The sequence below is a fragment of the Rhinatrema bivittatum genome, chromosome 5 (assembly GCF_901001135.1).
Source record: "Rhinatrema bivittatum chromosome 5, aRhiBiv1.1, whole genome shotgun sequence".
NCBI classification, from domain to species: domain Eukaryota; kingdom Metazoa; phylum Chordata; class Amphibia; order Gymnophiona; family Rhinatrematidae; genus Rhinatrema; species Rhinatrema bivittatum.
In genome coordinates, this window is record NC_042619.1 from 40,520,169 (window position 1) to 40,544,868 (window position 24,700).

Below are 24,700 nucleotides of genomic sequence, written 5' to 3' on the forward strand. Positions count from 1 at the left end.
CACCCACCCTTGGAGGGAAGGGGGGGGGGGTGCAGCCTGAGACAATGCTAACACTCTGACACACAGCTTGGCACACAGACTAGGCAGTTCCCCCCGCAAAGAAATGGGAGGGGGAAAGGACCTGCAACGTGGCAGGACCCCTCCTGAAGTAATGGGGAAGGGGGGGAAAAGACCTGCAATGTGGCAAAAGACCCTCCACCCACCATGAGGTTATGCAAGAGCTTATGCATATTTATCAGCTGGGAAGTATAAGACAGGGGCAAGGAAGAGAATCCTGAAAGGAAGAACGGATCCCCTGGGAGAGTGACCCTGAAACCAAAAGGGAGCAGGGAAGGCAAGCAACAGACCCCCCCGGAGGAGAGGAGGCACAAACCCGAGGAGAAAAACCAGAGAGCGAGAACCTGTGCTGAGGTGTCCCTGGAAGCGAAAGGGGAGCCAGATGCAAACCAGCCCTCGCTGCTGTCAAGAAGGGAGAAGACTAGATGTGGCCGGGTGATCGGAGCGAGGAGATCCCGGCTCAGGTGCGGAGAGTGACACAGAGGAGTCATAGAAGAGGAAGGATGATAACCAGCCAAGACAGCCGGCAAGCACCAGAGCCAGAAGCTAGCCTTCATCCTGCACAGCCTGCCTGCTTTGCCAGCACCAAGCCCAGGAATGCAAGCCCACATTCTCCATCTCGCCAGCCAGAACCTGCTTCAGAGAGGAACAGAGGAGGCACCTGAAGTTGGAATCAGGGGTAAGTAAGTTAGCCACAAGTATTAATATCTTAAGCAGGCTAAGGTTTATTGTATGTTTTGTTACCATCCATGATGCAGACCCTTCTTTTAGGGAACACTGGTGCTTAGTGGCCAGGATGTTAGAGATAGCATTTAGAAAATAACAATTCCTATCTCCTGCCAAATCTGATAAATAAAAGTCTATTTCTGAGGATGATACATGTTGTTTTTCCCTGATTTTGGATCGCAAGTAAGGTGGGAGGGCAGCTGGCAGTGTCTTGTAGCAGACAGATCCCTGCACCCCTCAACCTGCCTACAACTCCAGTTTTAAATTACTGATGGTAAGAATACCTAAGCAAGACGAGCTTTCAGAAATGATCTTTCCTGAGGAATACAATTAAGATCAGAAAGAAAGAGGTGGAGCTTAATGATTTTATTTTTTCTAACAAATTATGAATATGTTTTACTAATAGTACTTTAGCCTTTCCTCTTAATAACTGATCCTGAGAGAAAGACGGTGATAGCAGTCCCTCTGAGCCTCAGTAGTTATTTGGAAACCAACTAATAAAAACTGCTGGCAAAATTTAGTTTTCATAGTCACCAAGGGTTACATTGGATGGGCCTAAAACTAATTTAAATAAACTGTGTACATTTGCTTTTCATCAGAATTCAGCACAAAGAAGCTTCTATTGCATCGTCTTTGATTGAAGTAAGACAGATTGAAGAAAAGAACAAAAGATATAAAGAAAGAGTAAGTAAAAAAAAAATATAGATTGATGCTTTCCTTCTCTATGGTAAGCTCCTTGTAGCACCTTTTGCTAAATGAACTACAGTGATTATTTCAGCCACATCCCTCTAAAGATAATTGGCATAAACTCCATGAATAGTGATTTAGGAAATCATTTGGTGTGCTTTAGGCAGGTCTGAATCGGATATTTAGTAGTGGAGAAGCTGAATGCTTAGTTTTCTTGTTTCAGTTTTTGCACAGTGAAAATTTAGATCCCAGAATTAAATTTGAAGTAACATAGTAATGACAGCAGAAAAAGACCAAATAGTCCATCCAGCCTGCCTAGCAAATTTCCGTGCAGGATACCCCCCATGTTTCTGTTAAGGGTAGAAGCTGCTGCTCCATGCAGGTTACTCCGATGCGCTCTTCCGTGACCTGATTTACTTGGTTTCAGCAAAGCTTTTGATACGGTCCGCATAGGAGGCTCGTTAATAAAATGAGAAGCTTGGGATTCGGAGCTAAGGTGGGTGGAGTGGATTACAAACTGGTTGACTGACAGGAGACAGCGTGTAATGGCAAACGGAACCTACTCTGAGTAAAGCACAGTGTTAAGTGGAGTGCCGCAAGGATCGTTTTGGGACCGGTTCTGTTCAATATCTTTGTGAGCAACACTGCAGAAAGGATAGAAGGTGTAGTTTGCCTATTTGCAGGTGATACTAAGATCTGCAACAGAGTAGACACGCCTGAAGGAGCAGAGAGAATGAAAAGTGATTTAATAAAGCTTGAAGCTTGCTCGAAGATGGAAAGATCCATTCCATGTCCCTCATTCTCCCAGTAAAAGTGAAAGTGCCGGACAGTAGCTTTATGGTCATTGTACCTCAGTTTGGAGAGATATGTCGGCTGAGTAAGGTTACTGTATCATTATCTGAAGTTTAACTGGCAAGATTGATACAGCTTTTCATCTTTCTGAGAGAGATTAAATGAAAATCATTTCTACGTGGTAATTCTCTATTTTTGTTTAGAAAGAATTTTGGATAAAAATATTGAATTAGGACATATATTATTATTTTGTATGTGTAGACATACTGCTCAGTTTATAAATGGTTCTTCACCTTATCTGTTTCCTGTTGCAAACTTTTTTCTAAAACATCTATTCCCTCTTTATTAACTGAGCTGTCTCAACCCTCAGTTGCTTGATGAATTCTCCACCTGACATCCCATATGACTTCTCCTGCTTTTTCAATGCAGCAACCATTAACTGCCCTCTGCTTCCCATCTTTCTCTTTCCCTTATTGGTGCTATCATCCTTCATCTAGATCAGTGGTTCCCAACCCTGTCCTGGGGACCCTCCAGCCAGTCAGGTTTTCAGGATATCCACAATGAATATGCATGAGAAAAAATTTGCATGCATTGCCTCCGTAACATGCAAATTATCTCATGCATATTCATTGTGGATATCCTGAAAACCTCACTGGCTGGGGGGTCCCCAGGACAGGGTTGGGAACCACTGATCTAGACTGTAATAACTTTGGGTACAGGGACTCTCCCTCTGCTGTAGGTTGGTACCTTTTCAATGTTGCTGTCCGAAGTAATGTAAAGTTGTAGGCAAATAAGAAATATTTGGTCCACCCAGTCTTCCCGGTAGCCACTGTTCCACTATGCCTGACTCTAAGAATATCTCCTAGTTGTTAGCTGCATAAGTTTGAATACCTGCACTACTGTAGTTGTGGCCATCATCTTTTCTTAGTCTTACCACACCCATTACACTAAGGCCATCTTCCAAATGTTACCTAAACAGACTTGACTGCCTACAGATATTGCACCTTTTATCTTCCATGTAATACAACACTGTGTACATAGATAGGAAAGCAATCATCACAAATGGTAAATAGTCAAAGCCTTTTTTTTTTTAGTCTGTTCTTAATTTGGCAATAGAATGAATTAAAGTATACTTTTCTTAACTTGTTGGTCATTTATTATTGATTTTTTTTTTTTTTGTATAGAATGAGCGCCTAAAGGAAGAGCAGATGGGATACATCAGGAATATCCTGAATGAGGCAAAGGAACGGGATAAAGAACTGGCAAAAAAAGAGGTGGTAAAGGGAGAAGAAGTAGATGAAGCAATCAGGGAGAAATGGGAGTTCATTCGAAATAATGAACAGCTTTTAGAAGGTGATGGATCTCTTCTAAAAGTGATCAAAATAAGTTCTTCAGTTCTACTCCTGAGCAGAAACTTGTAGAGTTCTTGTCAAGAATTTTTGGATTGCAGTGCAAGTAGCCATATTGGTCTTGGAGAAAATTGGAATATTTGTAGGTTGTTAACCAAGAAATGTACATGAAATTGGCAGACTGCTTATTTGTACCTGTCTACTATGCCATTATCGGTCTTACTCCATCACTAAGATTCCTTGGTATCTCTCCCATACCTGCTTTGACTCCTATACACCATCCTCTTAGTTTCTCACATTCCTTTTGATCCTTCCTCCCTTCAGCTTCATATGATGATCCCTTATCCTTGAGATTTTCATTCTATGGAAAATGTTGCCTATGTAGCCTTACAGAATGCTTTCTAGCAGTTTATAGGTTTCTTTTCCGCATTTTTTTTCAGTCTGCATGTTGGATCTTCTTAGTAGCCAAGTACTGGCAGCAAAGTCTCTTTAGAGACTAAATCTCTGAGTTACGTTTTTGCCAGCAGGAGCATTGCTGCCTTTGCTTTCTCCTGGCACCCGAGTGTTTCATAAGAACATAAGATATGTCATACCGGGTCAGACCAAGGGTCTATCAAACCCAGTATCCTGTTTCCAACATTGGCCAGTCCAAGTCACAAGTACCTGGCAAGTACTCAAACATTAAATAAATCTCAAGTTACTATTGCTTATTAATTAATAGCAGTTTATGGATTTTTCCTCTAGGAACTTATCCAAACCTTTATTAAACCCAGTTACACTAACTGCTGTAACCACATCCTCTGGCAATGAATTCCAGAGCTTAACTATGCACAGAGGGGTAGATTTTAAAAAAGAGCGCGTTCGCGTACTTTTGTTGGCGCAGCAGGCGCCAACAAAAGTACGCTGGATTTTATAAGATACGCGCATAGCCGCACGTATCTTATAAAATCCTGGATCGGCGCGCGCAAGGCTGCCGATTTTGGGCAGCCTGCGCGGGCCAAGCCGCACAGCCTGCCTCCGTTCCCTCCGAGGCCACTCCGAAATCGGAGCGGCCTCAGAGGGAACTTTCTTTCGCTCTCCTCTCACCCTCCCTTCCCCTACCTACCCCCCCCCCCCCCGGCCCTATCTAAACCCCCCCTTACCTTTGTCCCTTGATTTACGCCTGCTAGAAGCAGATGTAAATCTACGTGCGCCAGCGGACTGCTGACGCGCCGTCATCCGACCCGGGGGCTGGTTCGGAGGCCTCGACCACACCCCCGGGCCGCGCCATGCCCCGGTCCCGCCCCCGAAATGCCACGTCATTCGGCCCCGCCCCCGACACGCCCCCTTAAAAAAAACCCCGGGACTTACGCGCGTCCCGGGGCTCTGCGCGCGTCGGCGGCCTATGCAAAATAGGCGCGCTGGCACGCGAGGGCCCTGCTCGCTTAAATCCGGGCAGATTTACGCGAGCAGGGCATTTAAAATTTGCCCGAGAGTGAAAAAGAATTCTCTTCGATTTGTTTTAAATGATCTACTTGCTAACTTCATGGAGTACCCCCCCTTCCCTAGTCCTTCTGTTATCTGAGAAAGTAAATAACCTAGTAACATTAACTTGTTCAAGTCCTTTCATGATTTTGTAGACCTCTATCATATCCCTTCCTCAGCCATCTCCTCTCCAAATCGAACAGCCCTAACTTCCTTAGTCTTTCCTCACAGGGGAGCCGTTCCATGCCCTTTATCATTTTGGTTGCCCTTCTCTCCACTTTATCCAGTGCAACTATATCTTTTTTGAGATGTGGCGACCAGAATTGTACACAGTATTCAAGGTGCAGTCTCACCATGGAGCGATACAGAGGCATTATAACATCCAGTGTTTTATTTGCCTTTCCCTTCTGAATAATTCCTAACATTCTGTTTGCTTTTATGATCACCACAGCACACTGATTTCAATGTATTATCCACTATGATGCCTAGATCTCTTTCCTGGGTGGTAATTCCTAAGATAGAACCTAACATTGTATAACTACAGTAAGGGTTATTTTCCCTATGTGCATCACTTTGCATTTTTCCACATTAAATTTCATCTGCCATTTGGAAGCCCAATCTTCCAGTGTCACAAGGTCCTCTTGCAATTCATCATCTATGCCCTGGACTGGAACTCCACTGGTAGGGTTACTGGAGCATGGAGCTGTGAAGCCACAGAGCTTTTTGCTCCACCATGTTTCAGCTTCCTGTTCCATACAATTCAAGTGCAGTGTAGAGGTGATACTAAGGTTTTGACAAAATAATTATAATGTGATTGTGTGCAGAGGCACAGGAGCTTTAGTTTATCAGGCCTGCAAAATAACTCTTGGAACTGATTGAAAACGTTCTTGGAATGAATTGAAGGATTTATTTATTACTCTGAATTATTTTAATTGTAAACTGCTTTATCTTTGAAAGGCAGTATTGCAAGATCAGTAAGCTAAATTAAGTAAGTAGTAATTAATCTAATCATTAATTTTAATTGAATTACTTATAAAAGATGCTGCAAAAGCTCATTAAAAGCAGAAATTAAGGTTTATAAGCCCTCAGAAGATGGGCATTACTTGGGGACTGGTAGCTCCAGAGGGAAAAGAAGCCAACAGCAGTGTTACTTGTTTCGGTTTCATTGCCTATCATTTCTGATAGATTTAGGGAGGGGTGTTGTCAGCAATTGCAAAATACTTTGGGGCCGATGCAGTAAAACTTGCGGAAAGCGGGCGCTGACTTTTCAGCGCCCGCTTTCTTAGCGTACGCATGGCACCCGCAAGGGGGGGGGCACCATGCAATAAACAAATTAGGGGGTCCCGCTAGCGCGACCTTAGCACCTCCTTGCTTACGCGACCCCGCGGTTACTGGCGGTCTGCCGGTTATGAACAGCGATGCCGATAAACTCGGCGTCTGTTTTCATTACTGTAGCTGGCCGATTATGAAAACCGATGCAGAGCTTTTTCTGCTTTTCTGTACTTTTTTCAGTGCACTCAGCTATTAACGCCCGCTCCAGGCAGGCGTTAATATCGGAGCAATAAACGTGCATCTGAGACGCACATTTATTTTTTTTTGCATTAGGGGGTGGATTAGCACCTATTTAACCCGCGTCCGACAGCGGGTTAAACAGTGCGCTCAGCGGAGCACACTGTATTGCATCGGCCCCTGTCACAGCTGTTCATTCTTTTATACTTCCCAATAGACAGAATTGCTAGTTCCCTGTACGTACCCGGATCAGTCCAGACACCTGGGTTTTGACTCCGCACCAGCAGATGGAGACAGAGCAAAACTCAACGGGCTCCCTACATATACGGGTCGATACAGTATCGTTCGGTCGAAGATTGCCCGTCTGTAACGTGCTCGGAGCGCACAATTCGGGCGCGTAAGGCGATCCAGCGATACAGTCTCCAGTTTCACGCGTCCTTAGCGCTTCTTAAAACAGACACATAACCCTTTCCGCACGCGGCATGTAAATGAACGAATTAGCTGTATAATGCTGTATAATGAAGGAATTAGCTATTCCCCTCCGATACCGTAACGCGCGCTCAGATTATCTCCTTAGTAACCCGCTGTTTTGCCGCGGCCTTAACGTGTTAGTTTACCGCCTCCCCCTAGTAGGAGTTAGGACTGTGAGTCTAGTAACAAATCCATCGACACCGCTTAAGATACTCAAAAACAAAACGCAATAAAAAAAAAAAAACGATACAGAGATGATCGAGAAAATGTAATGCTGTGGGACACATAAAACCTGTCAGAAAAAAAAATAAAAATTTTTAAATACCTGTCGGAGGGCCGCGTGGGTCCAGGCGGCGGCGGGGGGACGCACGTTAGTTTCAGACGACCGGCGGCGGGATCCGGGGGCGGGTGGTTGCGTGTTAAATCTAGGCCGTGGGCGGGTGGGCGCCTGTTCCAGGTGGCGGCGGCGGGGGGGGGGGGGGTGTGTGTGGACGCGCGTTAGTTTCAGACGGCCGGGGGGCGGGTGGTCGCGTGTTGAATCTAGGTCGGTCGCACAGACGCGCATTCATCCGCCTGGATGAGTGAATGAATGCGTGCCTGTGCGACCTCTGCGATTCGGTGCTCAAGGCAGTCACACGCCGTGACATCACGCCTTGAGCGCCGAATCGCAGGGGTTGCACAGGCGCGCATTCATTCACTGCCGGTGGGGGCTGCCTCCAGCCCCCACCGGCAGTGAATGAATTCATTCATCCAGGCGGCGAAAGCAGCCGGCTCCTCCGCCTGGATGAATGAATGCGCGCCTGTGCGACCCCTGCGATTCGGCGCTCAAGGCGTGACGTCACAGCATGTGACTGCCTTGAGCGCCGAATCGCAGGGGTCGCACAGGCGCGCATTCATTAATCCAGGCAGAGGAGCCGGCTGCTTTCGCCGCCTGGATGAATGAATTCATTCACTGCCGGTGGGGGCTGCCTCTCTGGCAGCCTGCACCTTTCCGGTCCTCTCTCGGCTGCCATCGCTTCCTCCTGCCTGCCCTGTCCACAAGAGCCCCGCCACCCGCTCTCCGGTCCTCCCTAGCTTGTTCTGCTTCCCCCCCCCCCCTGATCCGGGCAGGTTTGCCTAGCAGAACGCCTGTGCCTTTCGCCCGCCCGCGAGACAAGTTCCCGCGCCACCAGGTCGTCGGCACTAAAAGTTCCCATCGGGCAGCCCAGCTGCAGTCGCTCCCGGTCCTCTTACCAGGCGGTCCGGCTGAGCAGGTTGTCTCCTCTTTCGGCGGCCCGAACGGAGGGGGAGCGAAAGAGCCCGGGAGCCGTGGGCTGGCGTGCAGGACCGAGGGGGAGCATCGCTGGCTTGCAGCTGTTCGGGGAGATTGATTTGTCTACAGAGCAGGGGGGGCAGCCGCGATCGCTTAGAAGCAATTCATTAGAATGCACTGCGAACCCAAGGCAAAAAATAACATCTCCTCCGCCTCACACCAAACCCAGCACTTAGAAACGTCGCGGCTAATTAAAAAGAGAGCGAAAGAACGAATGGTCGGGGAAGAAAGTTATTGAAACTGCAGTCAATAGTAATAAAATCAAAACACTTGCTACTATGCGCGCCTGTGCGACCCCTGCGATTCGGCGCTCAAGGCAGTCACATGCCGTGACGTCACGCCTTGAGCGCCGAATCGCAGGGGTCGCACAGGCGCGCATTCATTCATCCAGGCGGAGGAGCCCCCACCGGCAGTGAATGAATGCGCGCCTGTGCGACCCCTGCGATTCGGCGCTCAAGGCAGTCACATGCCGTGACGTCACGCCTTGAGCACCGAATCGCAGGGGTCGCACAGACGCGCATTCATCCAGGCGGATGAATGCGCATCTGTGCGACCCGGCCTAGATTTAACACGCGACCACCCGCCCCCGGCCGTCTGAAACTAACGCGCGCCCACCCGCCCGCGGCCTAGATTTAACACGCGACCACCAGCCCCCCGGATCCCGCCGCCCGCGGCCGCCTGGACCCACGCGGCCCTCCGACAGGTATTTAAAAATTTTGTTTTTTACACTTCCTGGTGCCTGTCATTTCAAATGTCATTTGAAATGACATTTGAAATGACAGGTACCAGCGCACCCAGGTTACTGTATAGGCGCTGTATTAAGCGCCTATACAGTAAAATGGGTTGCGCGGGCATAACCCTTCCCTAACGCTTTACAGCCGCGGCATGCATTTGCATGCAATTAGAAGAGAGTATCAGGCGCTAGGTCAAGAGAACTGTGCGTGCGGGGAGGAAGGGTGCGCCTGACACTGCCGCACTGTTTCTACCGCGGCCTTACTGTATCGACCTGACAGTAAGGTGCCACCCACAGCCCCTCAGTCTTTCTCTGTCTCCAGCAGATGGGGCAGGTCCACCCACAATCTCTGGGATCCCTGGGGTTTAGTTAGTCAGGGATAGTAAAAAAAAAAAAAAAAAAAGGGGAAAGGAAGGGAAACGGATTGTAGATTAAAGATTCCCTTATTTAAAAAAAAAAAAAAAAAAAATTAGTTAAGGAATTTGTTTCTTTCCAGAGGAAAGCTCCCGTCTGTGGTGCCTCCCAGGGGGGTTTGGCAGGTCCTGAGGGGATCATCCCCCCCTGATAGAGGCCGCTGCTGGGGTCGAGGACCCGGCCTTCTCTGGCAGCAGCGTCGGGGGTGACACCGGGGAGCCCGGTTCACTCACCCCCGGTGGAGCGGGAAACTTCAGCACCTGGGCCAGCGGATAAGTATTAAAAAAAAAAAAAAAAAAAAAAAAGGTTTCAGCTTTTGTTTCCGCGCCGTCTCTCTCTCTCTCTCTCCCTCCCGCTCCGGCGGGTCGCTTCGTTGGGGGGGAGATTTTCTTGTATCTCGTCGGTGTAATTTTCATTTAGTTCGGCCCGGGATGCCAGTCTGTTCAGCCTGCCGCGCGTGCGGGTCTCCCGCGACGGCATGTGTTCTAATTGCCTCACCGGGGGCGAGGGGTAGTCGGGGAGCAGTCGGGGGGGCCGGTCCCGGACGTCCCGTTCGCCGCCGCGCACCATATCTGCTGATGCCGAGGGGCCGGACCCGTTCCCGCTTAGTGCGGGAACGGCGGCCATTTTGAATTTGGTTTGCGAGGCCACGAGGAGAGCCATAGAACATGGCGGCCAGCCACCTCCGCTCTCTCCCCAGCCTCGGCCCTCGGGGGGGGAACCCCGGGGTGGCCTAGAATCGGGTAATCGGAGCTCGGGGGAGGGATCCTCGGACTCGGAGGAGTCCTTCTCCGAAGATTTTGCTTTTTTATTAAAAAAGCTGGCGAAGTACCAGAGGTCCAAGCGCAAGCACGGGAAAGTCCCAGGGGGTAGAGGGGGGCGCTCTCACCCCCGGAAGAGGTCGGCCCGGCCTAGGGAATTGGCGGACCCACCCAAGGAGAAGAGACCGACGTGAGGCGTCCCTTGGGACTCGGCAACGGAGTCGACCTCCTCGGAGGAGGAAGGGTCGGTCTCGGGGACCACAGGAGGGCCTGAGGGGCCCGATGACCAGGGTCCAGCCCAGCCGGGCACAGGCAAGGGAGCGCTGACGGTGGATGGGGATGATCCCAAGGTCGTGCGCCTCTTTAAAAGATGAGCTATCCCCACTTATTCCGGCGATCCTCGAGGAGCTCGGAGTGGAGGCCCCACCGGTGGAAGTCCGTCAGGGGGCAAATATGGATCCGGTGCTTCTAGGTCTCGCTGGGCCTCCGGTGGCTTTTCCTTTCCATTTTTCTGCCTCCGACATTCTTTTTCGAGAATGGGATACCCCGGAATTGGGTCTTAAAGTGAGCAAGGCCATGGATAAGCTGTATCCTCTGCCTGAGGATGTATTGGAATTGCTGCGCCTTCCACGAGTGGACGCCGCGGTGTCGGCAGTAACAAAGAGATCTACCATCCCCGTCACAGGCGCCACGGCGCTCCGAGATGTCCAAGATCGGAAACTCGAGGTACAACTCAAAAAGGTTTTTGAGGTATCAGCCCTGGGAGTCAGGGTGGCCATTTGCAGCAATTTTGCGTTACGGGCTGGTCTCCGCTGGGCCCAGAATTTACAGGTGAATGCTGGTCTCTCAGATGGGGAGGCCTCACAGGCGGATCACCTGGAGGCGGTGATCGCTTACAGCGCAGATGCCATGCACGATTTACTGAGAACTTCAGCCAGGGCTATGGTGTCGGCGGTCTCGGCTCGCCGTCTCCTCTGGCTCCGTAACTGGGCTGCGGATGGTACGTCTAAGGCTCACTTGGGCTCCTTGCCTTTTAAGGGGAAGTTGCTGTTTGGAAAGCAACTGGACGATCTGATGCAGTTCCTGAGCGAGAACAAGGCTTTTAAGCTGCCGGAGGACAGGCCTAGACCTAGGCCCAACTTCTCTTCAAGGAACCGTTTTCGGCCTAACCGGCGCCAGAGACCGCAAAGATTGGTTGGGGCGGGACAGTCCTACCGATCGGGCTCCGCCAGATCCTCCTCATGGTCTCAGTCCTTTCGAGGGAAGAAGTTCAACAGGACTGGTGGGCCCTCGGCGGGATCGGGGTCCAAGTCGGCCCAATGAAACGAGACAGGTTCATTCCTCGCTGCAGCTTCCAGGAGCCGTACCACACGTGGGGGCACGGCTCGAGCGGTTTCACGAGGAATGGGCCAAGATAACTTCAGACCAGTGGGTCCTAGGCGTGATAAGACACGGTTACGCGTTAGATTTTGCACGTCTGCCGTGGAACAAGTTTCTCGTATCACCCTGCAAGGATATCGCCAAACGAGCAGCCGTACGAGCGACCCTCCGGCGCCTGGAAGATCTGGGCGCCATTACTCCCGTTCCATCGTGGCAACGGGGCATGGGAAGGTACTCCATCTACTTCGTGGTCCCAAAGAAGGACGGGACGTTCCGTCCAATCCTCGACCTAAAAGGGGTCAACAGGTGCCTTCGTGTTCCCAGTTTCAAGATGGAGACGATCCGCTCGGTAGTGGCCGCGGTTCGTCCGGGCGAGTTCCTGGCGTCGCTGGATCTGACGGAGGCGTATCTTCACATAGGGATTCAGCAGGCCTATCACAAGTATTTGAGGTTTTGCATCCTAGGCAGACATTATCAATTCAGGGCTCTTCCCTTCGGTCTTGCCACGGCCCCACGCATCTTTACCAAGATTATGGTAGTGGTGGCTGCCCAGCTCCGGCGGGAAGGGCTCCTGGTTCACCCTTAACTAGACGATTGGCTCATTCGGGCCAAATCCGAGGCCGAGTGCCGGCAGGCAATTGCCAGGGTCCTGCAGCTCTTGCGGTCTCTCGGCTGGGTGATCAACCTAGCCAAGAGTCATCTACAGCCCACCCAGAAGTTAGAATACCTGGGGGCCTTGTTCGACACCGAGAGAGCCAGGGTGTCTCTGACTCAGGAGAGGGTGATCAAGCTCCAGGGGCAGGTGAGACGCCTATTGTCCATGCGGTGCCCGCTGGTGTGCGATTACCTGATGGTGTTGGGTTCCATGGCGTCTACTCTTGCCTTGGTCCCCTGAGCTTTCGCTCATCTGCGACTGTTACAATCAGCGTTACTTTCCTGCTGGAAGCCGGCATCGGAGGAGTTCCATCGGCCGCTGCCTCTCACAGGCCGCGCCAGGGCCAGCCTGCAGTGGTGGCTCTGCACCGGCCATCTGACATGCGGGGTTTCTCTGCTCATGCCCACTTGGACGGTGGTCACGACGGATGCCAGTCTCTCTGGTTGAGGAGCGGTCTATGGAGGACGCTCGGTGCAAGGTCTGTGGTCGAGCCAGCAGTCGCAGTGGTCCATCAACCGATTAGAGAGCAGGGCGGTAGCATTGGCGTTGCGAGCCTTTCTCCCGTGGATACGGGGCCGGGCGGTCCGGGTTTTGTCGGACAACGCGACCACGGTGGCCTATATCAATCGCCAGGGAGGAACAAGGAGCCAGCAAGTGGCGGAGGAGACGAGTCAGTTGATGTGCTGGGCGGAGCAACACCTCAGCAGCATAGCGGCGTCTCACATCGCCGGAGTCGACAACATCCAAGCGGACTTCCTCAGCCGACATCGGCTGGATCCAGGAGAATGGGAGCTTCCGGATGTAGCGTATCGTCTCATCTGTGCCAGGTGGGGACAGCCACACCTGGACCTGATGGCCACCGCTCAAAACTCAAAGGCACCGCGGTTCTTCAGCCGGAGGAGGGAGCGGGGCACGGAAGGAGTCGATGCACTAGTGCTTCCCTGGCCCACGGACGTGTTGCTCTATGTATTCCCGCCGTGGCCCCTGATAGGCAAAGTTCTACGGCGAATCGAGTTACATCCGGCGGAGGTGATCTTGGTTGCGCCGGAGTGGCCAAGGCGCCTGTGGTTCGCGGATCTCATTCAGCTGGCGGCGGAGCCGCTGCTTCGGTTTCATGGAGACGCGATCATCCTTCGTCAAGGACCCGTCTGTTTGGAGGATGCGGATCACTTTTGTCTCGCGGCTTGGCTTTTGAAAGGGCGCGCTTGAAGACTAAGGGGTACTCTGAGGCAGTGATCACTACGTTGCTGAGAGCTAGAAAGCAGTCTACGTCCTTAACCTATATGCGGGTCTGGACAGTTTGAGGACTGGTGTAGTTCTCACGAAGTAAACCCCATACGACCAGCTGTGCCTGAGGTCCTCGCCTTCCTCCAAGAGGGTCTCTCGAAGGGGTTGTCCTGGAGTACCCTAAAGGTCCAGATAGCTGCGCTTGGTTGCCTTAGAGGTAAGGTCCAAGGAGTGTCCTTGGCTTGCCATCCGGATGTGACGCGTTTTCTTCGGAGGCTAAACATTTACGCCCACCGGTACGGAATCCTTGTCCATCCTGGAATTTAAACTGCGTGCTATCGGCTCTTTATGGAGCACTGTTTGAACCAATCAAGCGGGCGACGCTGAAGGATCTTACTTTGAAGACAGTGTTCCTGGTCGCAATTACTTCCGCTCGTCGGGTCTCCGAACTACAAGCCCTGTCTTGTAGGGAACCTTTTTTGCGATTTTCGGAGACCGGAGTCTCTCTGCGGACTGTGCCGTCCTTTTTGCCCAAAGTAGTATCCTCTTTTCATTTGAATCAGTCTGTGGATCTTCCGGGGTTTTCGACCATGGATCACATGGACAAGGGGTCGAAAGAATTAAGGAAGCTCGATGTTCGCAGGATTCTAATTCGTTATCTGGAAGTTACGAATCCTTTCCGGGTTTCTGACCACCTGTTTGTTCTCTGTTCAGGGTCTCGCAGGGGATCTGCAGCTTCGCGTGCCACGATTGCGCGATGGCTCAAGGAGGCGATTGGTTCAGCGTATCTTCTGCAGGGCAAGTTGGCGCCTAAAGGACTTCGAGCTCATTCGACTCGGGCGCAAGCCGCGTCCTGGGCTGAGGTTTCTCAGGTGTCCACGCAGGAGATCTGTAGAGCAGCAACGTGGAAATCGTTGCACACTTTTACTAAGCATTACAGGCTTGATGTCCAGGCAGCTGAGTCTCAAGGGTTTGGAGCGAGTGTTCTCCGAGCGGGACTCTCTGCTTCCCACCCTCGGTAATTAGCTCTGGTACATCCCAGGTGTCTGGACTGATCCGGGTACGTACAGGGAAAGGAAAATTAGTTCTTACCTGATAATTTTCGTTCCTGTAGTACCACGGATCAGTCCAGGCTCCCGCCCGTCTGTGTTTTTTGTTACTGATGGATAGAGAGAGAGTCCGCTCGGTTGACTTGAGTCCTTTACCCCAATTGCGAATTTTGCAGTGTTATGAATTTGACACCAGACCGTTGTTGCTTCTGGTTCTGAGGTTTTTTCGATTCCAGCTGGAAGGGCTGTTGTGAATCGGCCAAAATCATAGTTTTTTCATAGTTAGTCTGGCATTTTTCTTGCTTTGACATTACGTTCGACTGAGGGGCTGTGGGTGGCACCTTACTATATGTAGGGAGCCCGTCGAGTTTTGCTCTGTCTCCATCTGCTGGTGCGGAGTCACAACCCAGGTGTCTGGACTGATCCGTGGTACTACAGGAACGAAAATTATCAGGTAAGAACTAATTTTCCTATATTGCCTCAGAATATAATAGACCTGGAACAGCTACCTAGTGGAGGCCAAAACAGTAACAGAATTGAAGAAAGCCTGAAATAAGCAGAGAGGCTCAATATTTTTGTTCATTTATTTAAAGGTTCTTATATTACACTTTTTCCAGTATCCTGTCTATAGTGAATTACAATGAAATATACAAAATCATAAATGACAAATGACTTAAACTAAAGGATAACCCAAAACTAAAATGACATTCTTCTTAAAACAAACAGAGAAATCCTACAAATGAGCAAAGAAAAAAAAAAATCGAGGTTCTAGCTCAAGGCCTGGGAAAACAACCATCCTTTGATCTTCTTTCTAAAATTCAGTCAGAAGCTTCACAAAGCTCATGTGGGAGAGAATTTCTCAAAATAGGCCTGGCTATGGAAAAGGCTTGTTAGTTGCAAAGATGTGAAAGTAAAGCCCAAGAATGGGTAGACACTGAGGACTAGATGGATCTTGCAGTTCTTATCTGCTACTAATTTTTTATTTCTGTGTAGTAGAAAGGAAATCAATAATTGATTTTTTCCTATTTTGCCCATTGGTAGTTCATTTTTATGAAATCAAAACAATTCTGATAATTACTCTTTAGAACCAATATACTCCAGTCTGAAAATCTGTTATAGCATTTTCTCTCTTTTTGTTCTTTTTATCTGATCAGACTTGCGTTCACAAGTACATGATTTGGACAAGAAGATTATGGAAAAACAGATTGAGAAGGAATATTGGCTTGAGTACAAGAATGTCGGGAGCAAGGATCATGCTAAACAAATCCAGCTTTTAGAGGCTGAAATCCTTAAGATTAAAGAGATCTTTCAGGACATAAAAGGTAAATTTCAGTTCTTACAAATCACAGTTAAACTTTTTAAATGACTAGTAGTTGTCTGTGGGGGGGGATTCTGATTATTAGTGGGACACAACTATTCGAAGCTATATTGAGCACTTTTGTGCTTTGCTAACTACAAGTACCTAGGTTTCACTTGAAGACATGCGACAAAGTACAGAGGATCCTTAAGGACAGGGAGGTGAAGATAAAGCCAGAAATGAAGTCAGGGCTGCTGTATTTTGTAGTAGGTAATAAAAAATGGGCCCTTCATTTTCACTATCATATTCTGCATTTCTGTACTTGCTTCACTTGTTGCATTTTTGAGTGTTGCTTTTGCTCAACAAATTACCAGTGTCACTCTATGAACTAATCATTCTACTTTATACAAGATATGCAGCATGGACAGATATATTCTTAGGTTAGATTCCTAAATGGCTACAAAAATTCAGAAGAAAGAGAGAGACGAGGGGAAAGCAATTGAGTCTAAGATGGTGGATGTACGAAACTAGCTCTAGTAGATGTTTGGAGAGTGCCACATCTTATTTTGTAATTACACACACAATGCCAAAGCCCATGATACACAAACATCCATAGATGCTTTCCAAACAACTGAATTTCAAGGGATGTGGGGTAGAGAAGCAGCATTATGGACCATCCTAAAATAAGAAGATGGAGCTTCCATTTTTACTGGTGTGATCTACAGGACTCTTTCTCAAACAGAAGAACTGGATACAGATCTGATCAAAGACATCCAAAAGGTGGGAAAGAAGGGAGAAGTGTGGCTTATTGGAGATTTTAATCTGCCAGATATGGATTAGAGTTTCCCTTCTACAGAATATACAAAAATTAGAAAGATAGTGGATGTCGTTCAAGGAACAAATAGTAATGGAACCCATGAGGGAGGGTGTTATTCTTGACATAGTGCTCACTAATTGGGATAATGTCTCTAATGTCCAGGTAGGTACCCACCTGTGCATCAATGATCATCAGACAGTATGGTTTGATATCGCGAACAGGATACAGAGACGTCACACGAAGGCCCGAGTTTTGAATTTCACAAATAAGAACTTTGTCAAAATGGGGATGTATCTGGAAGAAGAACGGGAAGACTGGGAGAAAATGGGTGAGATGGAACAATAATGGAAGAATTAAAAGGAACTTGTGAGGATGGTTGAGCAAAACTTCACTCTTTGGAGTCAGGAAACATGTTGATTCCAGCTTTTCTTTTTTCAACTTTAACTTTTATTAATATAATCAGCAATCAGCTTAACAGTAAACTGCCTACCTTTGCAGTGTACTTACAATACCTTCAGGCTACGCCAGAAATATTTCAGGAGCTGCCTTCTGGAGATGTAAGGGCCTCCTGAACCCAGCTGGGCTCACATTGCTTTTCCCCTCTCAGCTGGGCCCCGCCCACAGAGCTTTCTCCCTCAATAAGAGTTAAGGTGGACCAGGCTAAATGCCTAGTCCCACACATGCAAAAAGGGGAAGACAGGGTCACTTCATCACAGAGCTATTACAAAGGCAACAAATCTATTTCTTAGAAAAGTAAAGAAAAGTAAGAGAAAAAGAAACCAATCTGGTTCTCAAAAGAGATAGCTGACAAAAAAAAAAAGCAAAAACAACAGCATTTGAAAAGTATAAAAGATCCCAGGGAAGAATATCTGGTGAAGCTGAGAGAGACAAAGAAAGAAATCAGGAAAGTGAAAGATCAAGTGGAAGAAAGGATTGCCAAAGAGGTAAAAAGCAAGGTGACAAAACATTTTTCAGATATATCAGAGAAAGAAGGAAGGCCCGAAGTAGTATAGTGAAACTGAAAGGTGATGAGGAGCAGTGTGTTGAGAGAGATGAAGAAATGACAGAAGTTTAAACAAATGCTTCAGTTCAGTGTTCACTAAAGAAGACTCTGGAGAAGGACTGTTGGTTGACAAGACCGTAGGTGGGGTTGGGGTAGATGAAACTCCATTTACAGAAGAAAATATATGGGATGAACTAAATAAAATTAAAGTGGACAAGGCCAAGGGTCCAGGATCCCAGGATACTGAGGGAGCTCAAAGAGATGTGCTGGTGGGTCTGCTGAAAGGACCTGTTCAATAGATCCCTGGAAACGGGTGTGGTGCTGTGAGATTGGGGAAGTGTGGTTGTGGTTCCTCTTTACAAAGGTAGTTGCAGAAAAGAGGCTGGAAACTACAGGCTGATTAGCCTCACTTCAGTAATGGAAAAATTAATGGAGATTCTGCTGAAGGAAAGAATAGTGAACTATCTACAATCATGTAGGCTTGCTGGATCTGAGGTAGCATGGATTCACCAGGAGAAGCTCCTGTCAGTCCAATCTCATTTATTTTAATTGATTGAGTGACTAGAGAATTGGATCGAGGAAGAGTGCTCAATGTGATCTACTTGGATTTCAGCAAAGCTTTTGATATGGTCCTGCATAGGAGGCTTGTGGATCAAATGAGAAGCTTGAGAGTGAGTGCCAAGGTGGTAGTGTGATTGACTGATAGGAGATGGCATGTAGTGATAAATAGAATCTATTCTGAAGAGAGAATTGTGCTAAGCGGAGTGCTACAGGGATTCGTTTTGGGACTAGTTCTGTTCAATATCTTTGAGTACTACACAACATACATAAGAAGAGGAATACAATAAATTGCATCAATGTTTTATTTGCATTTTATAAACCTATCTAACATTAAAAACTATCTAACACACTCATACTATACTCATGCACTCACATTTAAAAACAAACATCTTCAAGAAACATGAAAATCAGAAATATTATCAAATAATTCACTTGTAATATAAAGTGCAAATGCTCACATCATATTTTAAACATTATACAATAAATCAACCAACGAAGTCAGTCCTCAACGTATCCAACAAAGATCTTCGTTTCGCCAAGCTTATCTTAATGGCTTCATCAGGGATAGGACTGGTTTGAATGAATAACAGCTCTCATCTCAAAATATTAATGAGTGACACAACTGTAGAGCTTCGAAACTTCAATTTCTTAACAAGTTTTCCAACATGCGATCTACAAACCAAATCACATCATTTATCACATATCCCAAAAAAGGACTCAATAATATTCAACAATGAAATAAAGCATAAATTCACCACCTAATTAATTTAATTCATTTTAACGGAAGGACCGAAATATAAATGCACTACTCACACATTAGAATAATTGCCACAAGTTTGTATAATACATTTATACTGACCTAAAGACACGACTTGATTTTTCCTTTTATTATTTTTTTATTTCTGTATATTAGAACGGGTTGAACTTTAGAGTGAGTTGAGAGATGAATGATTTTTGAATCTTCCTTGAAGGTACCTCGTATCGAACACATTTTGAAGTTTGGTGGGTATTCTTTAGTTTACCCATTGTATTATTGTGTATAAGATAGTGGGGATTTACTTTTGCGCTGTTGCGGTTTTTTCTGTCTTTTTTCTGTCTTTTTTCTGTCTTTAGGTCAGTATAAATGTATTATACAAACTTGTGGCAATTATTCTAATGTGTGAGTAGTGCATTTATATTTCGGTCCTTCCGTTAAAATGAATTAAATTAATTAGGTGGTGAATTTATGCTTTATTTCATTGTTGAATATTATTGAGTCCTTTTTTGGGATATGTGATAAATGATGTGATTTGGTTTGTAGATCGCATGTTGGAAAACTTGTTAAGAAATTGAAGTTTCGAAGCTCTACAGTTGTGTCACTCATTAATATTTTGAGATGAGAGCTGTTATTCATTCAAACCAGTCCTATCCCTGATGAAGCCATTAAGATAAGCTTGGCGAAACGAAGATCTTTGTTGGATACGTTGAGGACTGACTTCGTTGGTTGATTTATTGTATAATGTTTAAAATATGATGTGAGCATTTGCACTTTATATTACAAGTGAATTATTTGATAATATTTCTGATTTTCATGTTTCTTGAAGATGTTTGTTTTTAAATGTGAGTGCATGAGTATAGTATGAGTGTGTTAGATAGTTTTTAATGTTAGATAGGTTTATAAAATGCAAATAAAACATTGATGCAATTTATTGTATTCCTCTTCTTATGTATGTTGTGTAGTACTGTGGTGAAGAGGTTCTATTTTTGTGTTGACCCTTGTGTGATTATACCAATATCTTTGAGTGACATTCCGGAAGGGATAGAAGGTAAAGTTTGTCCATTTGCGGATGATACTAAGATCTGCAACAGTGGACACACCTGAAGGAGTAGAGAGAATGAAAAATGATTTAAGAAAGAAATCTGGAGATTTGAAGATGTCTAAGTAATGTGACAAGGTAATAGCTAAAGCCAGAAGAATGCTGAGCTGCATAGAGAGCAGGAAAAGGAGGTGATAATGCCCTCGTACAGGTCCTTGGTGAGGCCTCACCTGGAATACTGTGTTAGGTTCTGGAGACTGTATCTAAAAAAGAATAGAGACAGGATGGAAGCGGGCCAGAGAAGGGCAACCAAAATGGTGTGGTGTCTATATTGGAAGAAATATGAGGAGAGGCTGAAGAATTAAATATGTACACCCTGGAAGAGAGGAAGTACAGGGGATATATGATACAGACCCTTCAGATATCTGAAAGATTTTAATAATGCACAAACTTTGAACCTTTTCCGTCTGAAACAGTAGAACTAGGAGTCATGAAATGAAACTCCAGGGGGGATGACTCAGAACCAACATTAGGAAATATTTCTTTATGGAGAGGGTGGTGAATTCTTAGAATGCTCTTCCAGAGGAGGTGGTGAAGAAGAAAATAGTCAATGAATTCAAAGGGGCATGGGGTAAACACTGTGGATCCTTAAAGGCTAGAAGACAGAAGTGAAGATGAGTGTGCATGGGTGTAACCTGCATGGAGCAGCAGTTTCTACCCTTAAGAGAAGGCATGGGGATTAGTACCGTCAATAGTCTTGTTGCAACTGCAAAATCGCTCCCCATTTTGACGGCAGGGGTGGGAAAGGGGAACTGGATATTTACAACAACCAACATGGGCCCTGACTTTTGTGGTCTAGAATACTGACACTCAGACATAAGTGAAAAAGCACAGGTTGGCTTCTATGGTGAAGTCCCAAAGCAAAGAACATAAAGCAGCATTGTCTGAATTATCAAGAAGGCTTCTCACCCAGAAAAATGTTGCTAGCAGTAATTTTGGGGTTTGTCAGTTGCTTGGTTTTGATTGATTGTAAATATTATCTTTATCATAAGGCTTGAGGGTAACTGGGAGCAGCAGTTACTACCCTTGAGAGAAACATTGGGGTTTCCTGCTTGGAGTGACACGTACTACCATAAGAAGCTTGCTGGGCAGACTGGATGGGCCACCTGGTCTTTTCGTGCCGACATTATGTTACCTTTACTGATATAATTTTTGAACAATGCCTAGCTTCACCTTTTAGTCTTAAATTTTTGTTGCATGCAGGTTTGGATACTCTCCCAGATGTCTCAAGTTTTTCCAGTTTAGTAAACTCTGAGATATGTTTGGAAGTTTATAAGAATGAGACTACGTTTGTCCCATACTAGATCCCTATATCTCCCATTAGTGGGAACTCCTAACTTCCCACGAGGGAGTATTTATAAGAACATAAGATTACCATACTGGGCCAGACCAAAGATCCATCAAGCCCAGTATCCTGTTTCCAGCTGTGGCCAACCCAAGTCACAAGAACCTGACAGGATCCCAAAGGGTGACTAGATTCCATGCTGCTTATTCCACTTTAATAATAGTTTATGGACTTTTCATCCAGGAACTTGTCCAAACCTTTTTTAAATGCATCTATATTAACAGCTTTCATCACATCCTCTGACAAATTCCAGAGCTTAATGATGCATTGAGCAAAACAAATATTTTCACTTATTAGTTTTAAATGTACAGCTTAGTGTTCTGCTTAATCGACATTAGCACTTCAGATGTTGTGCTGGGGGTGGACCCTTGGCCTGGCGCAGGATTGGTATGGCCCTCTGAGGGGACCCAGAGGGCGCCTGCCACCAGGAGGTGGAGCACACTAGGAGACAGAGGCAAGCTGGAGATTCACCAATAACGGCCCGGGGGCTCTGCAGATTGAGCCCTTGGATTCCCGGACTGCCTGGGCTTAGGTGGGCCCCTGGGTGTCTCCCGGAGAGATGGTGGAGAAGTGTGCCCACGAAGAGTAGAGGTGCGCAGCTGACTGTGAACAGACGAACTAGACTGGAACAGAGAGTACCAGAGGCCACAGGAACGAGGCAGGAACTGAATGTCCTCCGGGCAGGATAGGCAGCGCCTAGTGGTCTAGCTCGAGGAAGGCCGCTGACAGCGTCAAGGCAGGCGGACCTGGTGGTCACAGGAGAAGCAAAGAGTGTCCGAATGGAGTGCAAGGGTCAAAGCCAGGGTATCCATGTGAGAATGGTCAGCCAAAGCAAGGGTCAGTTCTAGGTATCGGACCAAGCATGGTCAGAGGCAAGCAGAGGTCAGTTCCAGGTATTGGTCCAAGCGTGGTCAGAGGCAAGCAGAGGTCAGTACCGGGTATCAGTCTGAGAAGTGTACAACCTGGGTTGCGGAATGTAGAACGAAACACAGGAACGAAGGAACACAGAAACAGGCGCTGGAACACAGGAAGGACCACGGGAACACAAGAGCAAACTCAGGAACAGACGCAGGAATACTGGAACAAGCACAGGAACACAGGAAAGCAGGAATGAAGACGGCAACTAGCTCACACAAGGTGACAACCCATTTGCCAAGGAGAGGGTCTGGGGAAAAGGCCCTCGCTTTTATAGTGAGTCTATGTGATGTCATCAATGCGCGCCGTGGAGCTGGTTTCCGCCGACGTCCCTTTAAAGGGATGCGTGGAACGCGCGCACCTAGGGGCGGAGCCAATGTGGCGGAGGACGCTGAGCCCCGGCATGGACAGCCCTGCGAGGCCTGGGAGGTAGAGTAGCATGAGGGAACTGGAGAAGCCGAAGCTGGACGCCAGGTACGCAGGCGGCTAGCCACGGCAGCAGGGGAGGAAGGACAGTGTCCTGCAGAAGAGAGAGAGAGAGGTGAGCAGGCCCGGGCGCGGGCCTAGCGTGGCCGGGACATGCAACAGTACTCCCCCGCTGTAGGCCTCCCCCTCATCGGTCGGGGTTTCTCGGGGTGAGACCGGTGGAATGCCCGGAGGAGGTCCTTATCCAGGATGTGCTGTGACGGCTCCCACAAGTTGTCCTCAGGTCCAAATCCCTCCCATGCGAGGAGGTATTTCCATTTGCCCCGGCGGCGATGAACGTCCAAGACTTCCCTCACTTGTAATATCGTATCGGGTACTGAAGCCACTTGCGCAGGCGGTGGCGGCCGACGGGATGGCCAGGTGAGGACGAGTGGTTTCAGGAATGTGTTACGTATTCCCATACTGGCGGGTAAGGTTTAAGGTTTATTGTCATTTATATACCGTTGTCTCAGCATAGCCTTCACAATGGTTAACATTACATTACATATACAATAAGAGAAATTACAATCGCAATTGGTAGGTAACGGCCCCGACGTGGCACAGGATTGGAAAGGGACCCACGTACCGTGGTGCAAATCGTTGTGACGGGAGTTGGAGGCGAATATGGCGAGTGCTGAGCCATACCTTTTGGTCTGGGAGGAACATGGGCGCCACGCGCCGGTGGGCGTCTGTGGTCATCTTGGCCTGCTCGGCTGCCTGGTGGATTCGTTGGATCACCTGATCCCAGACGTGTCGGAGCTCCTGAGTCATGGCTTGAGCCGCAGGAGAAGGAACCTGGAGTGGAACTGGTAGCGGCAGTCGGGGCTGCCGTCCGAAGACCACGGCGAACGGAGAGGTTCCGGTAGCTGCTGCCATGTGGCTATTGCGGGAGAACTCGGCTCACGGGAGTAGGTCTGCCCAATTGTGCTGTTGGTCGTTGACATATGCTCGTAAGAATGTTTTCAGGGAACGGTTGGTCCATTCAGCCTGTCTGTTGGCTTGAGGGTGGTAGGCTGAAGTCAGATTAAGGCTGATCCCAAATTTCTTGTATAGCGCTCTCCAGTAGTGAGCGGCAAAACTGCGGGCCCCGATTGGAAATGATCGCCTGTGGCAAACCGTGAAGGCGGCATACATATGTTAGAAACAGTCAGGCAAGCTCGGGAGCAGAAGGAAGGCCTGGTAGTGGTACAAGTGAGCCATCTTTGAAAAACGGTCGATGATGACCCATATGACTGTGTTCCCCTTGGCCAAGTGGGACCACGGTCCAGTGGGAGCTGGTAATGGTTGCAGGAGACCCTGCAGGTGTCCTGTGGGTGGCTTCTGCTGGGCGCATGTAGGGTAGGAGTCAAAGTAGTCATGAGAGTCTTTGACCATGGAAGGCCACCAGTAATGGCAGTGAAGCATCTGTAGAGTGCGGGTCTGGCCTGGGTGGTCGACGAGTCTGGAATCGTGGACCCTTTGTAGGACTCGTTCTCAGAGACGGCATGGGACTATGGTCTTTCTGGGTGGCACAGTCGTCGTGGCCGCCAAACAAATACACACTGGGTCAGTAATATGTGTGGGGCCATCCAGTGTGTCCTCGGGTTCCAGGAAGTGAGAAAGGGCGTCAGCGCAGGTGTTTTTCTCGGCTAGGCGGTATCTGAGTTCGAAATAAAGAATAGGGCCTAGTGGGCCTGGCGAGGGTTCAGCAATTGAGCCTCCTTCAAGTGCTCCAAGTTGTTATGGTCCGTGAAGATAGTAAAACTGTGCTGGGCCCCTTCGAGCCAGTGGCATCATTCCTGGAGGGCCAATTTGACGGCCAACAGCTCTCGGTCCCCAATAGAGTAATTACGTTCGGCTGAGGAAAACTTGTGGG

The 24,700-nt window shown here is 47.9% G+C and overlaps 1 protein-coding gene across 2 annotated transcripts in view; it reads left to right on the top strand.

The window, feature by feature from the left end:
* CCDC83 (coiled-coil domain containing 83) overlaps nt 1–24,700 on the top strand; it is a 249,182-nt gene that overhangs the window by 48,368 nt on the left and 176,114 nt on the right. For both annotated transcript variants that reach the window (XM_029602260.1, XM_029602259.1), the window contains exons 3-5: nt 1,383–1,467; nt 3,447–3,615; nt 15,741–15,908. In XM_029602260.1, coding sequence (XP_029458120.1) covers nt 1,383–1,467; nt 3,447–3,615; nt 15,741–15,908 — 422 coding nt within the window. The remainder of the gene's footprint in view (nt 1–1,382; nt 1,468–3,446; nt 3,616–15,740; nt 15,909–24,700) is intronic.